General features: G+C 33.1%; 1 protein-coding gene across 1 annotated transcript in view; it reads left to right on the top strand.

The window, feature by feature from the left end:
- Positions 1-25,470, top strand: part of PCLO (piccolo presynaptic cytomatrix protein) — a 369,605-nt gene that overhangs the window by 230,955 nt on the left and 113,180 nt on the right. The window contains exons 8-9 of the mRNA XM_082472536.1: positions 1,267-1,403; positions 7,213-7,303. Of these exons, the coding sequence (XP_082328662.1) occupies positions 1,267-1,403; positions 7,213-7,303 (228 nt within the window). The remainder of the gene's footprint in view (positions 1-1,266; positions 1,404-7,212; positions 7,304-25,470) is intronic.

The raw sequence follows: 25,470 nt of genomic DNA, 5'->3' as shown, positions 1-25,470 counted from the left end.
ATTCGGGGAAAGTGCTGTGGTTAATCAGTGGCGTTGACCAAGATCACAGGAGGTGTAGAGGTGAGTAATGCTGTATATGCTATGGGTTTGCCAGCCCTTCCAGTAAAGAACTAACGGAAATTGCCTGGGAAAAAGTCTTGGGAGAAAGTAGTAGAAGAGAAGTCAGTGATATAGGCAGAAAGAGACCTGTAATGAGATAGAGAGGAACACTCAATTGTACGGCATTGTAGAAACTAGAGTTTCAAGAAGGCATAGGTTGATAGCATCATCAACAGATCTTTCAGGATGAGCACCTGAGAAGGGGTACTCCATCTGCCATTTAGGAAGCAAGAATGTATTTCCAGAGACTATTATTTAGGGATCCTTTTACAAAGAATAAAATTATATAAAGTCAAATTCTGTATATTAGGTAAACAGTGATTTGGGGGCACTAAATAAGAAAAAGACCTTGGAAGTACTAAGAACTGAATGGGATGAAGATTTTTAAATAATATTTATATACTCAAATATGGTTGTATTTTCAGAAAAGTATTTTAAGATGTCAAGTTTTGGCACATTTTAAGTACAAAAAGCAGTCAACCAACTCTTTAATTCCTAAATCTGTGATCCCACAGAAAATAATTGTTTAATTTTTAATGAAAAATTCTAATAGATATATTTTTAGTATTAGGCTACCAGGTGATTATGGCACACATGGTCCCAGCAGTGATACCTGGGATTCTCCTAAAAATAAATGCTTTTGTTTATTTATGGATGTCATAGAAATGTCATGTTTTCAAAAAATGCTCACTTGATGTCCAAAGCCGTAGTGGTACTGGGTTGATAGGAGAGTGGGAAAATAACAGAGTCTTCTGTATTCAAGGAATATATTTTCCTTGGATTTTGGTGATGGGTAGTGAGGAGAGGTGAGGAGGTGGAACTGATGTACTGAGGTTGAATAGAATGACCTTTGAGAAATATTCATTGTTCATTTATTTATTCAATCACTGTCTAAATTTCTTCTTTCACCTAATCTAAATTTAAATTTTGTTTTATTTTGCTTTGAAAAGTTTCACAGGTGGCACATCATTTTTTCTAGGTTATTCCATGGTACAAAAATTTTAACATAATACTGGAAATGATTTTTCTGATCCTGTTGGGAATTGTGCTTGAAATGCATGAATGATTAATGAGCCTGGAGCATGTTGGTACTTCAGAACATCTGCTGCCCTCTGTCATCTGTATTAGTTAGAGTTGCAATGTTTGATGTTTCCTTGGTCTCCAAAGCCTATCACCTGCGTCGTGAAGAAACAGATTGGTTTGACAAACCCAGGGAGTCTCGTTTGGAAAATGGACACGGTCTGGATCGAAAACTGCCAGAAAGGTTGGTCCATTCTAGACCACTCAGTCAACATCAAGAGCAAGTAAGTGCTATATTGAGCAATCTCTTTCAGATTTATTTAAAAAAAAAAGATTCATTTCATCCTAAAATGGTCTCAGTTATCCTGCAATGAATGGGACTTTTGTCAGTCAAGTTCACAAATGATTTTTCTTTTCAGTATCTTAAAGTATTAAGTAACCTTACTTCATCAGCCATGACTGACATCGCAGCATAACCATGATGCTTCTACCAAGGCAATTTAAGAGATTTTTTTCCTCTAACAGATAATTAAGTTTGTACAACATACCCAACACTGCCATACACAGAGAATACATGAAGCTTCTGAAGAGTTTACAGAATATTGGGTGAAACAGATTTGGGCAATTTCAGTGTTCTCCAATAACAGTATGTTCAGGTGTCAAGCACATAAGAGGATGAACAAAGCAAGTCAGCTGGGGACAGGGAAGGCGTCAGTTGGGGGTGAAGGGATGATGTTTTAGGGTCTATTATGTGGAAGTGTTTTTTTGTTTTACATTCATTTTTGGATTTTATCTTCAGAACAACTTTCATAAAGTATGTTTTATTAATACCTATTTATAGGTGAAAAACTTAAAATTAGAGGTACTATTCACTATTACATAAATATAATATCATAATTCATGATCTTATTCACTTTAGAACAAATGTGGTGATGTTTGAATTGAATTTTGGTAGATCTTAGGAGATTAACAGTTGGGTAACCTGAGGGAGATTCCTCTGGTAAGCCACATGGCCTTAAATCAGTTGCCTTAACAGATCAGATTTTTGCAGACTGTATATTCATTATGATCATTAAAATACCCACAAAGAGATAGTTACTTATATCATGTACATTAACTCCTAAATCATCCCTGTCTGATTAATGATTCATTGATGTAAATGACAACTATATTTTGAACAACAAAGAAGAACCATATGAATTTGCTATAATTCAGTGTTTGTCACATTAAGGTATAAAAGAAAACAAGACTTTTACATGTATAAGTACTGTCTAAAAGATATTATCTATGGTCTTAGATTTGATTTTTTCCTAAGCAGTTTCAGTTTTCGTAGACAAATTTCCAGCTGATTAGAATTTTCTTTTCTCAGAATTTTGTTCTAAATTTTTCAGAATTGTTCTGAATGTTTTCTCAGAATTTTATTTTGTTTTTCTAGATGCTATCATATTTTATAGAAATCTGTTCTTCTCTGTATATTGTAAGTATTCTAGATCTAGAATAGATCTAGCTCAGAAGTGAGAAAATTAAAGGATTAAAATCATTCTGAACATGTTTAAAAATTTCAGTTTACCTCTTATCTACAATTACTAAAACAATCAATTTGTCAATTGAAAATAATTTCCTTGAATTTTTTTTATTATAGGAATCTCTCTGTAATGACTTACTTGTTATATCTTACCCATCTTGTTTGTTTCTCTGAAGTTTACTATTTCTGACAAACCTAGATCAAGTTAATGAAAACACAAATCCTTTAAAGAAATCCTAATAAGATGAACTATAAAAACTGAAGAGCTAAAAAAAATAATAACTTGCATACAGTTATTTCCCAAAACTTCTGAGGATCCAATCAGAATAGTCTTGTCCAACAAATTTATCCAAATACTATTCTACAGGATATATTTTAAAATAATCTGTGTCCATCCCCAAAAATATTTTCTAAAATTCTATTTTATTGTATGTAGATTAAGCAAATATTCCTAATGACTTTTTTGTTCATAATTTTCTGTTACATCTACAGATTTATGATTTTGGTTCACTGAAGACATAGCACATCATGTTTAAATATATAATTATAGAGCAATATAATACCAAAATTGGAGTGGCTATATTTGAGAATCATTTAATTAATTTCTGTTTGATAACATAGAAAATATAAGGATCCTTGTTAGAATTATATACAGGTGAATGTAATAATGTGTATTTTCTTGCTAAAAGTTATTTTTTACATTTGTATTTTGTTATCTAACATACAAACAAAAAAACTGCAATACTCAAAACTGAAAATATGTAGAATTATAAACTAGTTATAAAGTAAACAGCCATATAACCACCACACAAACAAAGAAAGGGAGGATTTTCTGCCCACTGAAACCTCCAAGTGCCCTTTGCAGATTGTAATTTTCAACCTCTCCCAAACAAGTAGAAAATATACTGACTTTTGTGACAATAATTTCTTTGTTTTGCTTTATAGATTTCTCTAAATAAAAGCTTTATTGAAGACAACATATGCTTTGATTACATTTATATAAAGTTCAAAATTCATGCTTTTTTACCTTAATATTTGTCTTCAAATACTGTCTTCCTCATTAACTCATCAAAACTATATTTTGGTCTAGAAGGGATAGCAAAATAGCCTTCTTGTTTTAGTCACTTCTTTGCATATTTAATCACAAAAAGGTAATATTGAACTCTTGGTACCAATAAGTCCAGCTGCTTTTATTTGAAAACTTATGCATAATAAGAATTTATGTTCATAAAATGTTCTGGAGGCAGAAGTAATAAAACCAAATTGACTGATGCAAGCACTAATTTGTCTGCTTTAAAAAATATTTAATGTAAATATACATTAGAGAAATTGAAGAGTATTTCTGAAGTTAGACTCAAAATCATATAAACCATAAAAATAAACCAAATCTGCAAAACTATATTTGTTTCCTTTCAAATATATATATTTATGTTTAACCTCTGCACTGTTCAGTAGAAATTCAACTCTGCTTTGTGAATTGAACAGATCACCTGACTCCTTTCTTTTTTTTTTTTTCAGTCACTTCATCTATAAATAGGACTAATACCCTTCACAGGGTTGTTACAAGGGTCAACATTTCTCTACTAGTACAAAATGCCTTCACTCTGCACTAATGCCCATGCCTTGTGCAATTCCCACGCAACCGCTATATTGCGGTACGTTGAGCTCCTCTGAAAGAGCCACTCTTTCTCTTTCTTCTGGGCTTTTGAATGTCTTGTTTCCTCTTCCTGAACATTCCCCCTCCTCTCTTCTCTTGGCTAACCCTATTCATCACTCAGGTCTCCATGTACATGCCTCATCTTGCAAGGAGCCTTCTCTGACACTACTACCACCACCTCCCCACAAGTGTTCTTCCTTTGTGCTCCAGTAGCACTCCATGCACTGTGTCTTGGTCTACGAGCTTTTAGAGAGCAAGTGCTCTCTCTTCCATCCACCGTGGTATCTATGCAGTGCCTAACACAGGGCTTGGATCCCCAGAAGGGCACTCTGTCCCCTGCATCTGTCATACAAGGTATTTAGGTGAGGGAAAGCATGAATGTCTGTATAAATAAAAGATATATTAACACAAGAGTTGTTATTTCATAAGTATGAAGGGCCAGTTCATGAACATAATTTCTCTTGAAATATTTGTAGGTAGGGAAGAGGAGAAACTCTTTTTCTTGGTGGCATACAGGTGATAGTTCTGTCAATGCAGAATCATCAAAAGACTATGCTATCAGAAACCTGGCTCGTGGGGATAGGTATGAGGCACTACTTGACATCAGTCCTGCCCTCTGGCCTTGTTCCTACTCTTAGTTGGCAAAAGCAACACCTGCCCTAAGACTTCATCTGCTAGAGAACTCTCTCAACACTTACCTGTGTTGGTTAGAAAAAAGCTAATATCCAGCTAGTGCAAACATGGGAGATGGATACTTGTGCTTTCCTCAGACTCTTGGTCACATTGATCAAAATTGAGGCAGTTTAATGTTTCTAATTGATTAATTGAATTCATGAAGCTGACTGTAGACAGTCTCTGAAATTACAGGAGATCCTATGAGATGCTCTGAAAGCAATATTCATGGAAATGAAGATGCTTAACATACCTTCTACTTAATATCATCATAGATACATATTGAAAGGCAGTAGGGACTAGTTGATAAAACTGATGAAACATTTCGGAAACCTGATTACTCTTCTAGACTATGCAAGAGGGGGACTATGAGATTATATCAACTTCTCCCTAGACTGGAGAATTAGACAGACTAACAAAAGGCAAAATTGTGTTTTCTTAGTTTATTTTTGACCAAGTGAAATTAGAAGATATTTGAAGTAAAATGAAATAATATCCATAATTTTAATGAATTATCTATAGTAACAAAGTAAAGTTGAGTTATATCTAATAGTTATAGGATTTTCAATGCACATGGTTTGATTTTTAGTAAAAAGTAAAGATCTTTAAGTGCAGATTAGGGGAGGGAGGAAGGAGAGGAGGAGAGGAAGAAGGAAAGTAGAAGAAGGAGAAAAGACAAAGGGAGGGAAAGTAAGGAGGCCAGGAGAGAAAGTAAGAAAGAGAAAGAGACAGAATAGGAGGCAAGAGTGTGGAAGAAAAGAGGAAAATGCACACTCTTTTGTTATGAATATATACAAGGTTTTCAGTGGTATACAAAGTTAGCATCAGTATAAATTATCAAGATTGACGGATTATACTGACCATAATATTTTTACAATCTTGCAAACAATACTTTAGCTTTACTTTGCAGAATTCATATAATATTCTTGGACTTGACAGGATTCTCCTGTTGACTGGGGAGTGTTTTATATCCATCAGAGACCTGATTAAGCTTATTCTTTGCCGAAGAGAATAAAAGCTAAAGGCTATAATTTAAGTTTGTATTTTTTAAGTACATTTTCCTTTTAAAATCCAGAAGTCTAGTAGTTTTACTGATGGATTTTCAAAGACACAATATCACAAGAGTATTCCAAGGAATCTTCCTTCACAAAATGTAGATCCCTTTAGTTCTAAATTCTGTTTAATATTTTGGTTTGGTAGTCCCAAACACTTCTTAAACGTATTCTGAAATTGGTAGTATTGAATGTCTCTTTACTATTATTTCATTTGTAATTATAGTCAAAAATTCTCCTGAGGTGATAAATATAAGATTCTATCCTAATAAAATCCTATTAATATAGGTATATAAATATTTTACTATTTCTTTCTTTCATTATTTCACAAATCTCTTTTGAAAGCCAAATTCCATAAAACATAAAGCATAAGTTTGGATTTGCTAATTTACTGTTGTTTCAGAAACCTCATTTTGCCAGGTGGAAACAGCAATAATGCAGTCTATAGTATTCTCATGTTCAAGTCTCAGTAATGAGAATTGAAGTCACAGACTTGTAACAGGAACTTTGAGTGTTGTTTCTTCTACCCCAAGGAACATCAGAAGTAAATGAGAAGTAACACCTTTGCATACAAAGAAGGCTTCAGAAAGTATTAGAATGAGCAAAGATTTGATTTATTTATACAGAATTAGTCTCAGCATCAGGTATACATTGAAACTGCTGGTAGATGTGCTCAGGAGAAGCAAAATTCCACATTGAAATCAAAATAACATAAATATGCATTCCTAGTAGAGTGATAGAGATGCAGAGTATGAGGATCTTCTCTAGCTTTTCTCCCTTAGAATCACTTGATTGCTGAAAATTGACAATGCCTATTTCTAGGCTGTCCAAAACAAAATCAGCAGATATCAATTTTCCATATACTTCCTCTATCCACTGTCATCACTACTATGCACTACCATAGTAACAGACATCCTTTAGGTGTTACATGTGCTCGTTGATTTTCCAAACACAACAAATCAGTTTGCAAGAGAAACTGGTTGTAAACATAAAGACTATAATGAACTCAGAAACCAATAACGTCATTGTGTAGTATTAAATGCTTAAAATTGTCATCATTTGAGAGTCTTCTAATATATTTTCATTGATTGAATCAATGTGCTTTGAAAAAAAAAAAGTGAATTCTGTAAATTGCCTTTTAAGTCTCTTTAACATTGCTTTTTCACCTTATCACATGTACGTCTTAGATTATACAGATGAACGGGAAAACTGTGCAGTACATCTTTCCTCATGCAAGGATAAAAATAACAAGAGACTCCAAGGATCACACAGTTTCAGGTAAAGGAAATCAAATAATCTAGTTCTTTTCACTTTAATGTCGCACTGAGATATGTATTTGAATTTCAGTTTAGATGACTCATTAAATTTTAGAAAACACCACTTTTTATGTCAAAACTTGCGTATTGGAAAATTTCAAAAAATAAGCAGGCTGTGCATTTGAATATAAAAGACAATAATGGCATAATCATTAGTATGATACATTACTAAATGGCATATATATTTAGATCATTCTATTATCTTCATTTTAAAAATGTGCATGACATTACAATGCTCCATAATTATTGCACTGTTGAGTAATATGGTCATAGGAGCATAAAACATTCTTACACAGAAAGTAGAAAGCTAACTTGAATTTTTCTAAAGAATAGATTCCCCTATACCTTACCAATTTGAAGATTATCAATTTTGCTGATTTTTATTTATTTGTGTTTTTCTGTAAACCAAACTTATGACAGAAATTTTAAACTTGTTATTTTGAAATACTTTGGACTCCCAGAAAATAACACAGTCAGTTCTTTTGCCCACCCTTTACCCAGTTTCACTAATGTTAACATCTGTCTAACCACAAAAAATGATCAAAACAAGAAATCAACATTAATATGATAGTACTGAAATATCTACAAGCCTTATCCAAATTTTGAGTTTCCCCACTAATTTTTTTTTTTCTGGTGCAGAATCTAATCCAGATCTCAAGTTGCATTTAGTTTACAAATAAAAAGTTCTCTATCTGTGAGATGGAAGTATAAATTTTGTCAAAGTTAATAAATTTTTAAAATATGAAAATTACCTATATTCTCACTCAAGTATTTCCCTATATTCTCACTCTTTGTTTCATAGACACCGTACATCAACAGAAAATATTCATGAATATATATGGATATATGTATAGGTTGTATATCTAACATGGCCTATGTGTTAGAGGGTTTTTTTTTTTAAGGACTGATAGAGAATAAAAAATAGATATTTCTTCAGTGTTCTTCCTGTTGTTCCTTGCAGATTTTAGACCCTAGAGAATGTAGATGTGGAACAGGTTTTGCTTTGAGCAATTGTCCTCTCTTTATTTTCATAGAGAATGAATCGATTTACAGCCTAATACTGTTGTTTTTCTTGTAAGATTGGGTAATTTTTCTTCTGCCAGAGATAGATAATTCAACCTTTCAAGATTTTATTGCATGCAGACTGTATTTTAAGTACTAATGAACGTTCCAGGGGTGAGCCTTAAAATCCAGGCACTCTTTTTGTAGAAATAACTACCTGCTACAAACTATTTCAGTTCCCTCCAGCTCATAAAGCAAAACAACATAATACTTTCTAGCAATACCAAAATTATTTTTTTCAGGGAGTACAAAAAAAATCTTCAAAACATTTTTACTAAATCATCAGGACTCTATATCAATGTGTCTGTTTTCTAGTTGTATTACTATTAATATACTATGTCAAAGTAATTATCCCCTCAACCTTATCATTTTTCTTTTGCAGCTTATTTTAATTTTTCTTTTACTACAATTAGGAAAATTTTTTAAATTTGTTTTCTTTTACTACAATTAAGAAAAAATAATAATTCTTATTTTAAAATACAAGAGTAACATAAATAAGAGCTATTGATTTCTTTTTATAAATATTCTAGTCTGAAAACTAAATTCAGTTTCCTCTGTATATAGATTTTGCAAAATGAGAAAAGAGGACTATAGTTTTGAATGGTAAATTTACTAGTGTATTATATTATCTCTCTGCATGCTCCTTTTTATTTTGATATTTGCCTAAAATAATAATAAAAATATTTTCCTTGTTGTATTTACCCTGCGTTACTACTGAATAGATTGGCCATGTGTCCTGCGATAGCACGATCTCATTCTAAAGTAGACGTTTTGAAGCAATTTGTATTGTCTTCAGATAAGTCTTAAGTACCTGAAAGGGATTTAAATGCATGTATATGCAAGACTAGAACCAGAAATGGCAATTTTTAGCAAACAGCCTCCAGAAATTTGAGGTTAGTAGGCAAACCCTGGCATAGAACGTTTACACTCCTGGCTAATCTCTGTTATTTGCTGGTCTACCAAAAACTTAGTTTGAGTGACTAAATGTTTGGTGACACTAAAGTTATTCGTAGCTGTCAGTGTCATTTTTATGTTAATGTTTTAATTAAAAATGGAATATATCTTTTAGAGATGCATACTAAAATATTTACATATGAAACAATGCCTTGTGTGGAATTTGCTTCACAATTAGCTGTGTAGAGAGTGGTAAAGAAATAGATGGGACAAAACTGACCATGATTTGATTAATTGTTGGAGCTGGAAGATCAACCACACTGGGTTTTATTATAGTCTTGTCACTACTTTTTTATGTGTATGAAATTTTTCATAATAAAAAATAATTAAATTCCTGTTTGTCTCTCACAGTTAGAGAAAAACAGCAGTGTCCAATAGCTTCATCAATAGTGAAAAAGCTATCTAAGCTAATAATTTAACTGCCTTTGTCAAAGAGATAAGGATATAATCAAGGAAGGAGAGAAGAATAAAATGTAGTATTTCTGCTCTCCTAAACAGAGGGGGAAGTTGTCGTTAGTAAATTTTCATTTTGGTTATATAAACCCATCGAAAGTAGAAATAAAATATATCTTTTTTAGTATTTTAATAGACCATTCTAAATGGGTCTAGCATTAAAATACTTTATAAGAATTATATGAAACCAGCATACCTCACAGAAAAGGAAAAAATATATTTCTATTTATTGGAAGCAAAAGTAATTTCAAAATAGCAGACAGGAATAGAAAGTTTGTTGTTGTTTTTTCTTAATTCTTTCTACTATGTGGTTGTCAGAGTATGAGCTGGGAACCTCATGGTACCCAAGATTCTTTCAGGGGGTTTTCAAGGTCAAAATTATTTTCATAGTAATGCTAAGGTAGCATTTGCCCTTTGCACTCTTATTTTCCTGTGAATATACAGTAGAGTTTCTCAGAGATTAATTGATGTGTGACATCACAACAGACTGTATATAACAGATAAGAGAATTCAGCTGTCTTCTATTTAACTTAATATCAAGGAGATTTGCAATAATATAAAACAAGGCCACCTTTCTCATAAATGTTTTGTTTTTAAAATACATTTTTTATTAAAATGATTTATTTTAACATAGAATGAGTTTATTAATACTTTAAATTCATTAATAAATACTTTAAATTCTCCGTTTTAGTTTGTAATACAGAAAATATACATAATTATAACCCATATAAACAAAAGCTCTTTGAGGTCCCTAATAATATTAAAAAATATAAATGGCTCCTTGGAACCAAAATGTTTGAGAAATACTTCTCTAAGGATCTTTATAGAGAAAGTTTAAAAAATTCTAAATAAGTTTTTATTTCTTCCTATAAAAAACTTACACAAATAAAGTATATTTTATAACTGCTTTTAAACTTATGTTGAATTCATTTAAAAATTTTTATTCATTAATAGTTATTGAGAGCACACCCATGGTGTGATTTACATTGTGTTGGTTGCTGTATTACTAGAATGAATCCAACAAAGACCTTGATCTACAAATTACTCATACTTTAGTAGGAGAATCTGAAATGTGAGTAATTATTATAGTAAAATTTTAGGAACAACTGAGACAAAGCCAGGGAATTTATAAAACTTTGTTTTTCATAGACGTATGTATATATGTATAAGTGTGTACACACATATACATATGTACCATTCTTTATAGTATTTTTATGATGTATGCAGAGGAAAATACATGCATACAATCTTCTATTAAGCGACCCATAATTTTAAGGAAATAGATACTTTAACTTCTTACCTTAAACTTCAAAATACTCTTATAGGTGTTGATCAACAACTATACAGTGGTTTTGAAAATCTTTATTCAAACAAGTAGAAGGCAGCAAAATGGAGAAAACAGGTCATGAGTTTTAGAATTAGAAAGACCTGAGTTGGAGTCCAGCTCTATCACTTATTTAAATTTTGAGAATAAGTTTGCTCAACCATAAAATAAGACCAGCTCTCTCTATCTCACATAATTGCAAGTGCACCTAGCCCAAAATGTTATACTTACTATACACTCAACAAATGTTATTTCCCCTTCTCTTAGAAATTATCAGAAAAAAAAGATAAAATGTAATGCTCAAGAAATGAGTCTCTTTTTTATTTAGAACTCATCTTATGGCTCCAGAAACACAGCTGTTTGAAACAAGCCAAAGAAATTCTTCTGATTTTAAAAAAGATATTTGCTTATGTATAGTTCTGCAATAGACTGGCTCCATCTGCAAGGCTAGAAAGACTAATTAGGAAGTGCAGTAGTGAAGAACATTAAAAATGTTTAGGTTCAAAAGACAGCAGTGTCTTCTATGGGAATAGCGGCTCATTTTCTATTCCTCTTTAGTCCACCGTCTTCATGAGCTTTTAGAAACAGGAGATAAATATAACAGATCTCATTGGATCTCAGTTGGTAGGAATACCAAATGTGGATAGCCCTTTTTAAATTATTATTTCAACAACTTTACATATCATAAATATGCACGTTGTATGTGTACAAATCAATGACTTTTGTAAATTTATGGAGTTGTATGACCATCACCACAATTTTGTTTTAGAACATTTCGATCATTGCAAAAAGTTCCCTCGAGTCTGATAGCAATAGCCACTTCCAATACTCCTCTCCCAGCCACAGGCAGGAAATTTACTTTATGTCTCTGAGTTTACCCTTTCTGGGCACTTCACATACGTTAAATCACACAGTTTACAGTTTTGGTGTCTGGCTCCTTTCCCTTACCAGTATTTTTTAGGTTTATCCATTTTGTAACATGTATCAAAAGTTTGCTATTTTTATTGTTAAGAAGTATTCCATTGTTTAGATTGTGTATATTTGTTTATCCATTGGATTTTGCCTGGTTTTTCTTAATATTTACATACACATTTTAGTTTGGACATATGATATTTTTGTATGGCATCCTAGAAGTAGAACTGCTGAGTTACATGGTAAGTTTCTTAAATATTTAAGAAACTGCCAAATAGTTTTCCAAGGTGAAGGTACCATATTGTGTTCTTGCCAGCAGTGTATAAGGATTCCACTTTCACCATGTCATTGCCAACACTTGGTAACGTCTGTCTTTTGGGGTGAGTGTGGATGATATCTCATTGTTATTTTTAGCTTGCATTTTCCTCATGACCTATGATAATGAGCATATTTTCAGGGGGTAATAAGCAAAGCATACGTATTCTTTGGTGAAATATTTATTAAGAAATTTTGCCCATATTTATTTACGTTGTTTGTCTTCATACTGAGTTGTAAGAGTTCTTTATATATTTGGATGTGTCTTTTATAAGATACATGGCATGCATATATTTCCTTCTAATCTCTGTGTTGTCTTTTTATTTTCTTAAAGGTGTATTTTAAAGAAAAAATTTTAACATTTTAATGGAATTCAATTTTTTGATATTTTTTTGTGTGTGTGTGAACCATGCTGCTCTTGATAGTGTATTAAGAACTATCCCAAGGTCAAAAAGATTTTCTCTTGTGTTTTATACCAGAAGCTTTAAACTTTCGGGTCAATGACCTATTTTGTGCTGGTTTTTGTATATGGTTTGAGGCTGAGATGCACGTTCATTTTTTTGAAGCACTAATGCATATCTGATTGTATAAGCACCTTTTGTTAAACAAATATGTCCCCCATTGAATTGCCTTGGTATCTTTGTCAAAAGTCAATCTACCATTAATACAAGAATTTATTTCTAGATTCTCAATTCTGTACTGTTTGACTATACGCCTAACTGTTACACTCTTTTGCTTACTATATAGCTTTATATTACATTTTGAAATCTGGTAGTGGAAGTCGTCCAACTTTTTATTTTCAAAATTGTTTTGGCTATTCTTGATCCTTTTAACTTCCATATTTTTTTAGTATCAACTTACTGGGATTATGATAGAGGTTGCATTGAAATTATAGATCAATTTGGAGAGAATTGCTCTCTTACCAACATTGAATCTTCTAATTCATGAACATGTAATACCTCTTCATTTACTGAGATATCCTTTCATTTTTTTCAGTAAGGTTTTATAGTTTTCAGTGTACAAAACTAGCATTTCATTTGCTAAGTGTCTCCCAAATTATTTTATTCTTCTTGATGCTATGGAGAATGGAGTTGTTTTCTTAATTTCAGTTTTGGACTATTCATTGCCATTTTATAGAAATACATTTGATTTTTGTATATTGACCTTTTGGCTTATAATCTTGCTAGTGTTTTTAGTTCTAATAGTTTTTTGTGGAGTTCTTAGGATTTTCTACATGCAAGATTATGTTATCTGCAAGTAAAGACAGTTTTACTTGTTCCATTCCAATGGGGATAAATTTCATTTTTGTCCTTATTGCAATTGCTAAAAGTGTGATACAGTACTGAACAGAGGAGTGAGAGCAGACATCCCTGCTTTGTTCCTAAAGAACATTAGTGACTAGTTGTGAGAACAATGCAGGAACTGTACCACCTGCTGTAGAATTCCTTCCTCTCTTCCCATTTAATGCTCACTGGAAGGAGTTTTATTGGCCTAAAATTTTAAAAATCTGAGCAGAAGTATTTAAGAACAGCTTTAAAAGCAAACAATAACTAGTCAGACTTTCCACTTCCTTCTATTAATCAGTGGAGATCTCAAACACTGGCAATATGAATAGGCATTGAGTGAATTATGTTTTCATATTTGGAAGAGGATAGGGAGTTTACATACATGCATACATACATATATACACAGCAAATAAGCCCTCATACTCACTATGGTTTATATTTCAATAATTTTTTAATGGAAGTGATTACGTTTGTGATAATAGCCTTATTTACATAGTTTGGTCAGTCATTATATTGTCCCAATATGCAACCAAAGAAATTATGTATGCAAAATCCTAAGAAAGCAAATGAAAACCTTAAATATGTTAAAAAGATACGAAAATAATTATATTATTTACTTTGCACTTGCATATTTTCTATTCGCTTCTGAAATAATTTGAAAGTATAACCATTTCCACCAAATACTGATATCATTCTCCTCCTTTTTTTCTTACTTATGAGTGTTTACAGAGAAAATCCACAAACTTAAAGTAGAGGTGATTTAGATAGATATGTGTATTCAGACTTTAGATGGAACCTTCTAGATGGTAAGAATAGTTCTGTATATCTTACCCAGTATTTCTCAAAGATATGATCAGCAAATTAGTTTAAAAAAATACCCCCATGTTCCATAGAATATGTTCCATAGTCAATAAAAGTACTGAAACAAAAATTTAGCTACCTTTTTTAACTGTTAAATTTACTTGAAAATTTTTCAAATAACATAGGATTACAGAAAGTAGAGTTATGATAAACAAAGGCCTATCTTTCACTTGCCCACTGTAAACAAATAAATAGTTCATATTGAATATAGATTCAACCTTAACCTAGCTATGAGTCAGATACGGGAAAAGTCTGTGGTGACCACTCTGCTTCCAAGAATTTGCAAGACACTTGAAGAAGTGGAGCTAATACATAGGAAACAATGAATACATGAGACTGTCTAATGAAAATTAAAATATGACACAAACCACGGGTACATGTTTGTACACGTACAATTTTTGTACTGCATATCTTCATTTGCTCAAAGAATTTTATCAATAGGATATAGAGAACACATCTTTCCCCATTTTCTCCTGAAGATTTTCATTTCTTTTTCCTCTTTTAGAGATCTAAAAGGCAAACTTCCCATCTGGCTTTCAGCTACCAGTAGCTAAATGGCTAAATGCATGTATCATTTTCAGCTCTCTTCTGTGTATGTATACGTAAAATGAGTGTGTGTGGGGGGGGGTGTGTGCGTATGTGTGTTGTGTATGTGTAGATAGCTGAATGGACGGATGGATGGATAGACAGATAGAGCAATCGATCCTCAGTAAATTATGGTAGTAGTGAAAAATATAAAGATGAAAATAAAAGCCATCGTAATTTGACAATTTATATTCTCTTTCCTTTTTATCTTGTTTATACCCATGTACACACACAGTAAAAGTTAGGAGTATATTGTAAAGTAGTTTACATACATATTTTTAATATAGTGTAAATTGCCTAACAAAGACATTTTCCTGTTACATCAAAAGTTCTTCATAAACATAAATTTAATTACTTGTTTTTATCATGTTTGTAGATATTTAATCATCTACATCACCCATTCCTCAATTGTTGGACATTTGTGCTGTCTTCCCCTTTTCAGTATTATAAACAATACCACAATACTACAGTGAAAAAATGCTGCCATGATATTCATTATTTCCTTAAAATATATAGGCCACATGGGGGTTGTACTTAGGAAAAGAGTAAACAACCAGCTGTGGAAGGCCAACATTTTAGTATCAAAAGGTTGGACTGCCCCTGGTTCTTGAAGGAAGATATGATTGACTTGGTTGAATAATTTCCTAGACTTGGAGGAAACTGAAACCCAGCTGCTCAGGGATAAGCAGAAATTGTACTTGATCCCCTTGATAAGGAGGGCTGTTTGGCTAGGGGTCCTTATATCCACCAGAGTAGGGAGGGGATCTTATGGTTAGATCATTTAAGACCCTGCTAATTTGACCAGCTCGTGAGGCAGCACATAATACTGAGTCTTAATTTTAGGCCTTAGACCATAATTACTGCTGTTTTTGTCTTTTCAATGACTTTATCATTGCAGGAAGACAGATTATTTTTGTTTGGTTTTTTTTTTTCCATTTTGTTTTGATAGAACACAGAGTACATAAAAGGTACCAAAGTTAGGGCCGGATCATGGTGGACCAGACAAGTAAAGAATCTGAATTTAATTTGATAGGTGGTATGGGTATCATTGAAATCATTGAAGCATGGTTTTGTCTTGTTTGCTTCAAAGCTGAATTCTGAAAGAAGCTTAACCATAATGAAATAAGGTGCACCAGGTGATCAAATAAAAATGTTTGATCACTTTTATGTGAGACTGCACTGCTGTCCTCACATGTGGTATATAAAATAAAGGGGAACTGAGGCAAAAATGTGGTGAACTCTGCTTCATGCAGTTGAGATAAATTTTAGCTGACATGCACTTAACATGCCTCCAATGTTATTTACATGAACACTTCATAAGAAAACTTTTTTTTTAAGGCCAAGTCTTAGAAAGTTAAAACAATTTTGTCATATCTTCTGTTTCTTGTGGAACACGAAGAAAAAGTGTCACTGTCCATTTGGGAACATGTGTGTTCCATCGTAACTGCTGCAAGTTCTGGGAAACTGAGCAGATTCTGGGAAGGTGCCTTGACCCCCAGATTTCTCCCTTCCCATTCAGGATGGCTTTTTCTCTTTCATTCTTAGCAAGAGTCCAAATTATGTATGACATAATTTCTTGCAAGCCTCTCAAATTATTTTTAGGAATAAACAAAGTATACAACTATAGAAATAAAATACTATTTGGACTGAATCTCTTCTAAAATCACAGTTTCTTCCTGGTACATTTTAGTGAAAGCTTGTGTGCATTTCCTCAGTGACAAAGGAAGTATCTACTGTCAGGACTAGTTCCTCATTCACATCATCACTTCTCCTGACATCTGTCAAGATAAATATTGCTTGTAGAAGTGTGTTCCTGCTAAGGAAGTGACATTATAGGCTATGCTTCTAACTGGACATATTTTTCTGTTTTTCTTAATAAAGCAAAATTAAAGGAATTAATCATTGATTCTGTGAGGAGACGGTGAAGACATTCAAGATGTCTAACCTACAGGTTAAGGAGGATAAATTGGTGATGCTAATGTTAAATATAAGGGTATAAATGTAAAATGTATATGAATGGGCCATGGAAAGTACGTAATAAGAAATGAGATTCAGTTAAAGGAGAAAGGATTTATACTGATCTTTCAGAATATTTTCTTGACAATTAGAGCGATGAGCAAAGGTATATAGAAAGAACAAGGACGTGGGACTCAAGAAGAAAATGGGCTCTAATATTAACTTTTTTACTTGCTAGTCAACCTAGGCAAGTTTCTAACCTTCCTTAGTCTCAGCTGCTTTGTCCTGAAATGGTATGGATAGTACCTAACATGAAAAGTTATAGAGATGATTAAAAAACACAAAAAATAGTATAAGACAAATAGGAGAAACTCTAGAAATGTTAGTTACGTTCTTTTTTCCTTCTATCCCTGAAGATGATACCGAAGAAATTAGGAACAAATAATATATTAAATATAAAATAATATTGGTACAAGGTAGAGACACCAAATAGAATTCATTGGTTCAAAGTCATATATTTTGAGACATCTGACAACTAAAAGTTCAATAAATCTGATGTAGTAGAAAGCTAGATGAAAATAAGTAAAAGCAGCTCACTTTTTGTTTAAAGCACAATTTCAGTGGAATGTTTATTCTTAGCCTGGTCACCTAACAACATATAATGTTTCTTCTCCATTACAGATAGTAGTAACTTTTTTAAATAGAGTAACGAATATAACCAAAATGATTATATTAAATAACTCTTTAGTGAAAAATACTCCCTGATATATGCTGGACAGTAGAAGCTGTTGAACTTCATTGAATACCTCCTTCACCAAAAGCAAATTGATTTCGATGAGAACAGGTTTAGCCTGTAGCACAAAAATAATACGGACACCTGGATTTTATTTATAGTATCCCTAAAGTGACTCAGCAAATTCAGAACTTTGCTCTCCAAATCAGTTTCTCAACTACTCCCCCAAATAGTGGTAATTATAATATTATTATGTTACCAGGCCTGTATATACTTTCTTCTATATAGATTTGTATACTAAGATATGTAAGTATTAACTACTTATTCATTTAACAGATATGTATATGCCATTCATCTTTTTAACACAAATGGTAAAATACAAAAATGATAAAATCTGTAATACTTAAAAAGTAACACTTTCATCTTTGTAATGTCTGATAAAGATATAAACAAGTCACAGACATTTATGCATCAATGGAAAAATGGAAATTATATTGATAAAATGAGCACAGTCTGTCCCAACTAATCAGTTACAGCTTCAGATTAAATGGGACAGTATAATCTGCAAACTGCCTAAGCCAGAAATGTTGCCTCTCCTCATTACTGACTGAGAGATACGGACTCCCCAACATTTTTTATATCTTGGTAGTTTCTCCTTTTAATGGCCTGATTGTGATGTCTCTCATCACTCTCCCCTCTGCAACTGAATGAGAAAGGGAAGGGCTGGATATGCTGCTCCCAAACCCACCCTTTCTGATTCCAAACCAGGTTCCCTGGCCCTAACCCAGCAGGAGACTCATCACAAGCCACTTATTTATTTGGACTAAGAGTTTGGGCTCCGCTTTAGCATTGCCATGTATTAGGTGTTGTCTTGAGCACTAAACCTCACAAAACTTTATCTTATTTGTGGAAAATAGAGGGTTTCTCGTTTGTTCTTTTACTTTTAAGATTCATTGAGTTAATATACTTTTACAGACATTTTCTAAGAACAGAATACAATACGAATCTATTATTTTTAACATCACTGTCACTGATGCATCAGCCCCGCTTGGGGAAAATTAGGCATTTCAATTTTCATCCATTCATTATTCATTCAGTTATATATTTAGTGCAGCCTAGATGCCATGTACTTGCTACATATATTATACCATAACCCCAGCATTGCAGAACTGATACACAAATCTCTTCCTCTTCATTTATGAAAGGCAAAACATTATCTATTCATGGCCTATTTTCCCTTTATCTCCTACCCTCTATAGCTGCTCAATCACTGTGGTAGCTACTATAAACAAAATGTTCCACAAGTTTTGCTACCAAGATAAGGTCGCGATATATTTTGTCCAGAGAAGACTCAGAATACAACTTTCATCTTTGTATTAATTTTCTATTGATGCATAACACGTTACCACAAATTTAATGGCTTAAAACAACACACATTTAGTATCTTACAGTTTTCATGGTTTAAGAAATTAAGCATGGACTGGGGGCCCTGGTAAGGATCTCACAAAGCTGCAATCTATGTGTTGCCCAGGCTGTGTTTTGTTCTAGAGCTTGGGGCTCTTCTTCCAGGGTCACGAGGTTATTGGCAGAATTCAGTTCCTCCAAGTTGTGGCACTAAATTCCCCATTTTCTGGCAGGCTGTCAGCTGCGGACCACTCAGTCCCCCTCACACATCCCAGTTTACTTTTTTCAAGACCAGCAAGAGATTCATTCTAGTCTGCTGAGATGGAGTCTTACATAATATAATCATGGTGGTGACTATCACATCACCCTTGTCAGGTCCTATTGGTTTGAAACAAGTCACAGGCACATGGACTCAAAGGGTGTGGTTTATACAGAAATAATTCACTGCGAGTCAATAGTGTATGTCTGCACAATCTCTATTATGTTCAGAAGTACAAAAGGAACACTTAATACTCTGTTTTGAATTAGGATATTATTTTTCTTCCTACTATCTTTTGTTTAAGTAAAACTATCATTTGGGAAAGCACATCATAGCTTTACCCTAAAATAAGTGTAAACTATTTTCTTTCCAGTGACATCATAGGGTTACATAAGCATCTCCCAGTACAACGTTTTTCTTTAACACGTGTAGTAGATGACCCTACCCCAAGTCCTGGTCTGCCATCAGTGAGATCAGTATCTAAACAAGTCAGTATCAAAGCCATATCTATAAATTGACCCTATTTTCTCACTTCATAGCATCCACTTTCATATCAAAGAATCAGTTCATTTTGGACCCTAAGTACTGCTAAATGGAATATTTTTTTATTTAGATAGAGTTGACATATAATATTATATTACTTTCAGGTATACCTCATAATGATTCAGTATTTGTATATATTGGGAGATAATCATCATGATAATTCTGTTTAACATCCATCACCAAACGCAGTTACAAATTTTTTTTTCTTGTGATAAAAACTTTTAAGATCTACTCTCTCAGCAACTTTCAAACATGTAATATTGTGTTATTAATATAGTCACCATGCTGTACATTACATCCCCATGACTTAACTTATTTTATAACTGGATATTTGTACTTTTAACCCCCTTCACTCATTTTGCATGCCCTCCCACCCCCTGCCTCTGGCAACTGCCATCTGTTCTCTGTATCCCTGAGTTTGATTGTTTTCTTGTTTTGGTTTGTTGTTTTGGATTGTTTGTTTTCTTTTAAGATTCCACATATAAGTAATGCCATGTAGTAGTTGTCTTTCTCTGTCCGACTAATTTCACTTAGTATAGTGCCCTCTAGGTCCATCCATGTTGTCGCAAATGGCAAGATTTCCTTCTTTCTTATGGCTGAATAATGTTCCATTGTGTGTATATACCACATATTCTTTATCCATTCATCTATAAATAGACAAGATACAGTTTGCTTCCATATCTTGGCTGTTGTAAATAATGCTGAAGTGAACACAGGGGTGCATGTATCTATTCAAGTTAGTGTTTTCATTTTCTTCAGATAAATACCCAGAAATGGAATTGCTGTATCATATTTAATTTATTAATTTTTAATTTTATGAGGAACCTCCATACTGTTTTCCATGATGGCTGCACCAATTTACATTTCCACCAACAGTGCACAAGGGTTCCCTTTTCTCCACGCCCTCACCAGCACTTGTTATTTCTTGTCTTTTTGATGATAGCCAGTGTAACAGGTGTGAGGTGAAATCTCATTGTGATTTACATTTCCCTTATGGTTAGTGATTTTGAGCACTTTTCACGTACCTGTTGGCCATCCGTATGTCCTCTTTGGAAAAATGTCTATTCAGATCTTCTGCCCATTTTTCTATCAGATTGTTTTTGTTTTTGTTATTGAGTTATATACATTCTTTATATATTTTGGATATTAACCCCTTATCAACTATATGATTTGCAAATATTTTCTCCCATTCAGTAGGTTGCTTTTTCATTTCATTGATGGTTTCCTTTGCTGTACAGACGCCTTTTAGTCTGATGTAGTCCCACTTATTTATTTTTGCTTTTGGTTGCCTTTTGCTTTTGGTGTCAATCCAAAAAATCATTGCCAAGGTCAGTATCAAGAAGCTTACCACGTGTTTTCTTCCAAGAATTTTATGGTTTCATTCAACTCTCTGATCCATTTTGAGTTAATTTTTATGTATGGTGTAAGACAGTGGTCCAATTTCATTCTTCTGTGTGTAACTGTCCAGCTTCCCCAACACCGTTCACTGAAGAGCCTGTCCTTTCCCCATTGTGTATTCTTGGCTCCTTTGTTGTAATTCACCATGTTTGTGTGGGTTTATTTCTGGGCTCTCTCTTCTGTTCCATTAGTCCATTATGTCTGTTCTTATGCCAGTGCCATACTGTTTCAATTACTATAGCTTTGTAATATTGTTTGAAAATTAGCATGATGCTTCCAGGGAATAAATTTATTTTAATTACCTTTTATAGGAGTATTGTGCAAACCCCTCAGATTTTGTCTTTATGCTTGTAACTTTGCAATTGACTTATATGAGCTAAAATAAAGGAAAAATCCTTATCTTACTGTGTGAATGAAATGTGCATTTATGATGTGGAACTCCTGAGAACTACTCTTCATGAGAATTATTTCTGAAGCATTTCAGGAAGAGGAAATCCTATGCCCTTTTAGTAAAAATACTTTATCAGTACATACATCATCTGCCATTTGAAGGGTGTTGCTCAACAAATCCAAAATACCAGTGTCTTTTGATGTATAGCCATGACTTATCTTCCTTATTTCCCATGCCAATGGCTATTTCAGTCTTATGGCAGGCCAATTTGGACCCATCTCATCCAGTATGATGTAAGTGTGAATAGCATTTTATACATGCTTTGAATCCCATGCAACATTTTTACCTTAATGTTATTCAAACTACAATAGAAAAGACAAGCGGTGAACTTTTGTTCGTGGAAATGTGAAATAAGGTGTTCACTTCAAATTCTTCATGTATGTTTACATATTTAAGACTAGGAAAAAGGATGTTATACAGCAGTTGGCTGGATTAGAAAAAGCTAATGGGAATAGCTGAGTTTGTAATTTGCATGCCCAGACTTAGAGTTGGATTGTATTTGGCATGAATGTGGTGTTGCCATTTTGATGCTTCTGGAAACAGTCAAGTATGGATTGCTAATAAGGCAATTGATATACTTTGTTGTATTTGTAGAAATGTTTTTCTTATAATGAGCGAAAGTAAGTAAAGTTAAACAAATAGTGAAATATTCTTTAGGTCTTCATATTCATATATTAATGAATTAATGTACCATTTGATAAGACATACAAAGGAAATGATTAGGGACTTTTAATATAATTTGGTTTATTTTCCTAAATATTTACTTGGTAATTGATAACATTAGTCGGTGCAAGAGTGTAAAAATAAATTTTCACAGCCTTATGCAGGAATATAATTAACATGAACTATAAAAATAGATTTAATTGAACTATCCTTTGGAGACTTTTTCATTATCCTTAGTACTTCATTAGCATTAATATGTATAGAGACAATCTTTCTTCTTCTTCAGCCCAACTAATGACATGACTAAACTATGCAGTGTATCTTCTTTCTGTAATAATTTTATTATGAATAATAAACTCTATTGATCTAAAGACTACTATTCATAAGATAGTATGTTCACTGATAAAAATTTTGCTTTTCCTTGATGCTTAGATGTAGAACATGATAGTGTTGAAATGAGACAAGTATTTTAGTTTTGTCCACACTTAATGCTCTAATTATAATATTTTCATGTTATTTTAATAGAAATGACATTTTTATAAGACTTTAAAATATCAGAGCTTTTAATGTAACATGTTAATAAACATGTAAAATTAAAGTAGATTTAAACTGCAAATCTAAATGCAAATGTGAAGATTTTTCCTTAGTATGCTCATGTTTATTTTATGCATAGCTTATTTTTTAATTTTTTTATTTCAGCTTTGTCGAGTTATAATGGACTTATAAAATTATAAGATATTTAAAGTGTACATTGTGGTGATTTGATTTATGAATACGTTGTGTATGAGACTAAGTTCTACTTTCTTATCAGATTTAAGATTCCGTGCTTTCACTGCAGGGGGCATGGGTTCAATCGCTGGTCAGGGAACTAAGATCCCGCATGCTGTGCGGTGTGGCCAAAAAATAAATAAATAAATAAATAAATATTAAAAAATAAATAAAATACAGTGTTAGCAACTATAGTCACCAGTCAGACCTTTTCCAACTTACAGCTAAAACTTTATACCCTTTTACCAATTTCTCCCTATTTCCCCCATCCCCAACCTCTGGCAACCACTCTCTTTCTATGAGTTTGACTTTTTTCCCTCACATATAAATGATACCATGCAGTATTTGTCTTTCTCTGTCTGGCTTATATCCCTGAGCATAATGCCCTCAAGGTCCATGCATGTTGTCCCAAGTGGCAAGATTTCCTTCTTTCGCATGGCTGAACGGTATTCTATTGTACATATGTACCACATCTTTTTCCAATCATACATCAATGGATACTTATATTGTTTCCATTTCTTGGCTACTGTGAGTATTGCTGTAGTGAACATGGGAGTACAGATATCTCTTCAATATCCTGTTTTCATTTCCTTCAGATATATACCCTGAAGTGGGAAACATGGATCATTTGGTAGTTCTTTTTTAAATTTTTCAAGAAACTACCTTACTGTTTTTCGTAGTGGCTGTACCAATTTACATTCCCACTAACAATGCACAAGGGTTCCCTTTTCTCCACATCCGCGCCAATGCTTGTTTTTTCTTGGTAAAAGCCATTCTAACAGGTGTGTAGTCACATCTCACTGTGGTTTTGATTTGTATTTCCCTGATAGTTAGTGATTTTGAACACTTTTTCATGTACCTGTTGGCCATTTGTATGTCTTCTTTGGAAAAATGTCTATACATTTCCTCTGCCCATTTTTTCAATCAGATTGTTTATTTTTTTGTTGTTATTGAGTTGTGTGAATTCTCTATTTATTAATATATATTGTCGTATCAACACCTTATCAGAAATATATTTGCAAATATTTTCTCCCATTCCGAAGGTTGCCTTTTCATTTTGATGGTATCCTTTAAGTCCCTTAATCTACCTTCATTCTTTTTCATGCTTTTTTCTTTTTACTCCTCTACTTGGATGGATTCCACTGCCCTGTCAAGTTCACCGATCCTTTCTTTCACTTCTCTAGTCTGTTGTTGAACTGGCCTATGAATTTTGCAGTTCAGTTACTGTATTCTTCAGCTCTGTAATTTCTGTTTGGTATGTCCTCATATTTTCTGTTTGTTGAACTTTACGCTTTGTTCCTGCACTGTTCTCCTCCCTTGGTGAGCATCTTTATGACCATTATTTTAAACTTTTTATAAGTAAATAACCTATCTCTATTTCATTAAGGTCTGTTTCTAGACTTTTATCTTGTTCTTTTATTTGGAACGTATTCCTCTGTTTCTTCATTTTCCTTGACTCTCTGTGTTGGTTTCTGCGCATTGGATAAAACAGCCATTTCTCCCAATCTTGATGGAGTGGTCTTGTGTAGGAGATAAACATTATCATTCTGCCTAGCCCAAACTCTTGATTGTCTATCAAACCTTTGTGATTGTACAAGCTGCCTTCTTTGTTCTTAACAGCTCCCAGTAGTTGAGGGTATGCCAGGACCTATTTTGATGTGGGTATTTTCTCATTCACCCCACGTGTAGGAGTTGCTCAGCTAGTTTCTGGATTTTTTCCAGTGGGAATTGCTCCATGTATAGCTGTATATTTCAATGTATCCATGAGACAAGGTGAGTTCAGGAGCCTCCTATGTTGCCATCTTGGACCAGAACTTTAGAAGTGACTACATAATAGTATATTGATCCCATAATTATAAAATACATACACTTGAAAACACCAATGCATTTAAATCCTAAGGTTCATCCTAAGGTTATCAAGATACAGTAATACTTTTTCTTAGTGATTTTGTTACTTTTATCATCGATCTTCTCTTTTTTTATAAATATTTCCTATATATTTTAATGGATTTCAGAAATTCAGATTTCCCTATGAGACTTCCTTAACCACATTTATGCTTATATGGTGTGAAATTACTCTAACTTTTTGTGATCTCTTTTCCTAAAGCTCCTATGTTCATTATAGTAACTGTTGGCCTATCTACTCTACCATACTGTGAACTCAAGAGCAAGACCAGTGCATTTTCATGGCATCTAACTGAG

This window comes from Balaenoptera physalus, assembly GCF_965194825.1.
Source record: "Balaenoptera physalus genome assembly, chromosome: 8".
In the NCBI taxonomy this organism is placed as follows: Eukaryota; Metazoa; Chordata; class Mammalia; order Artiodactyla; family Balaenopteridae; genus Balaenoptera; species Balaenoptera physalus.
The sequence above is the reverse complement of the archived record's forward strand: the minus strand, read 5'-3'. Positions and strand labels throughout refer to the sequence as shown.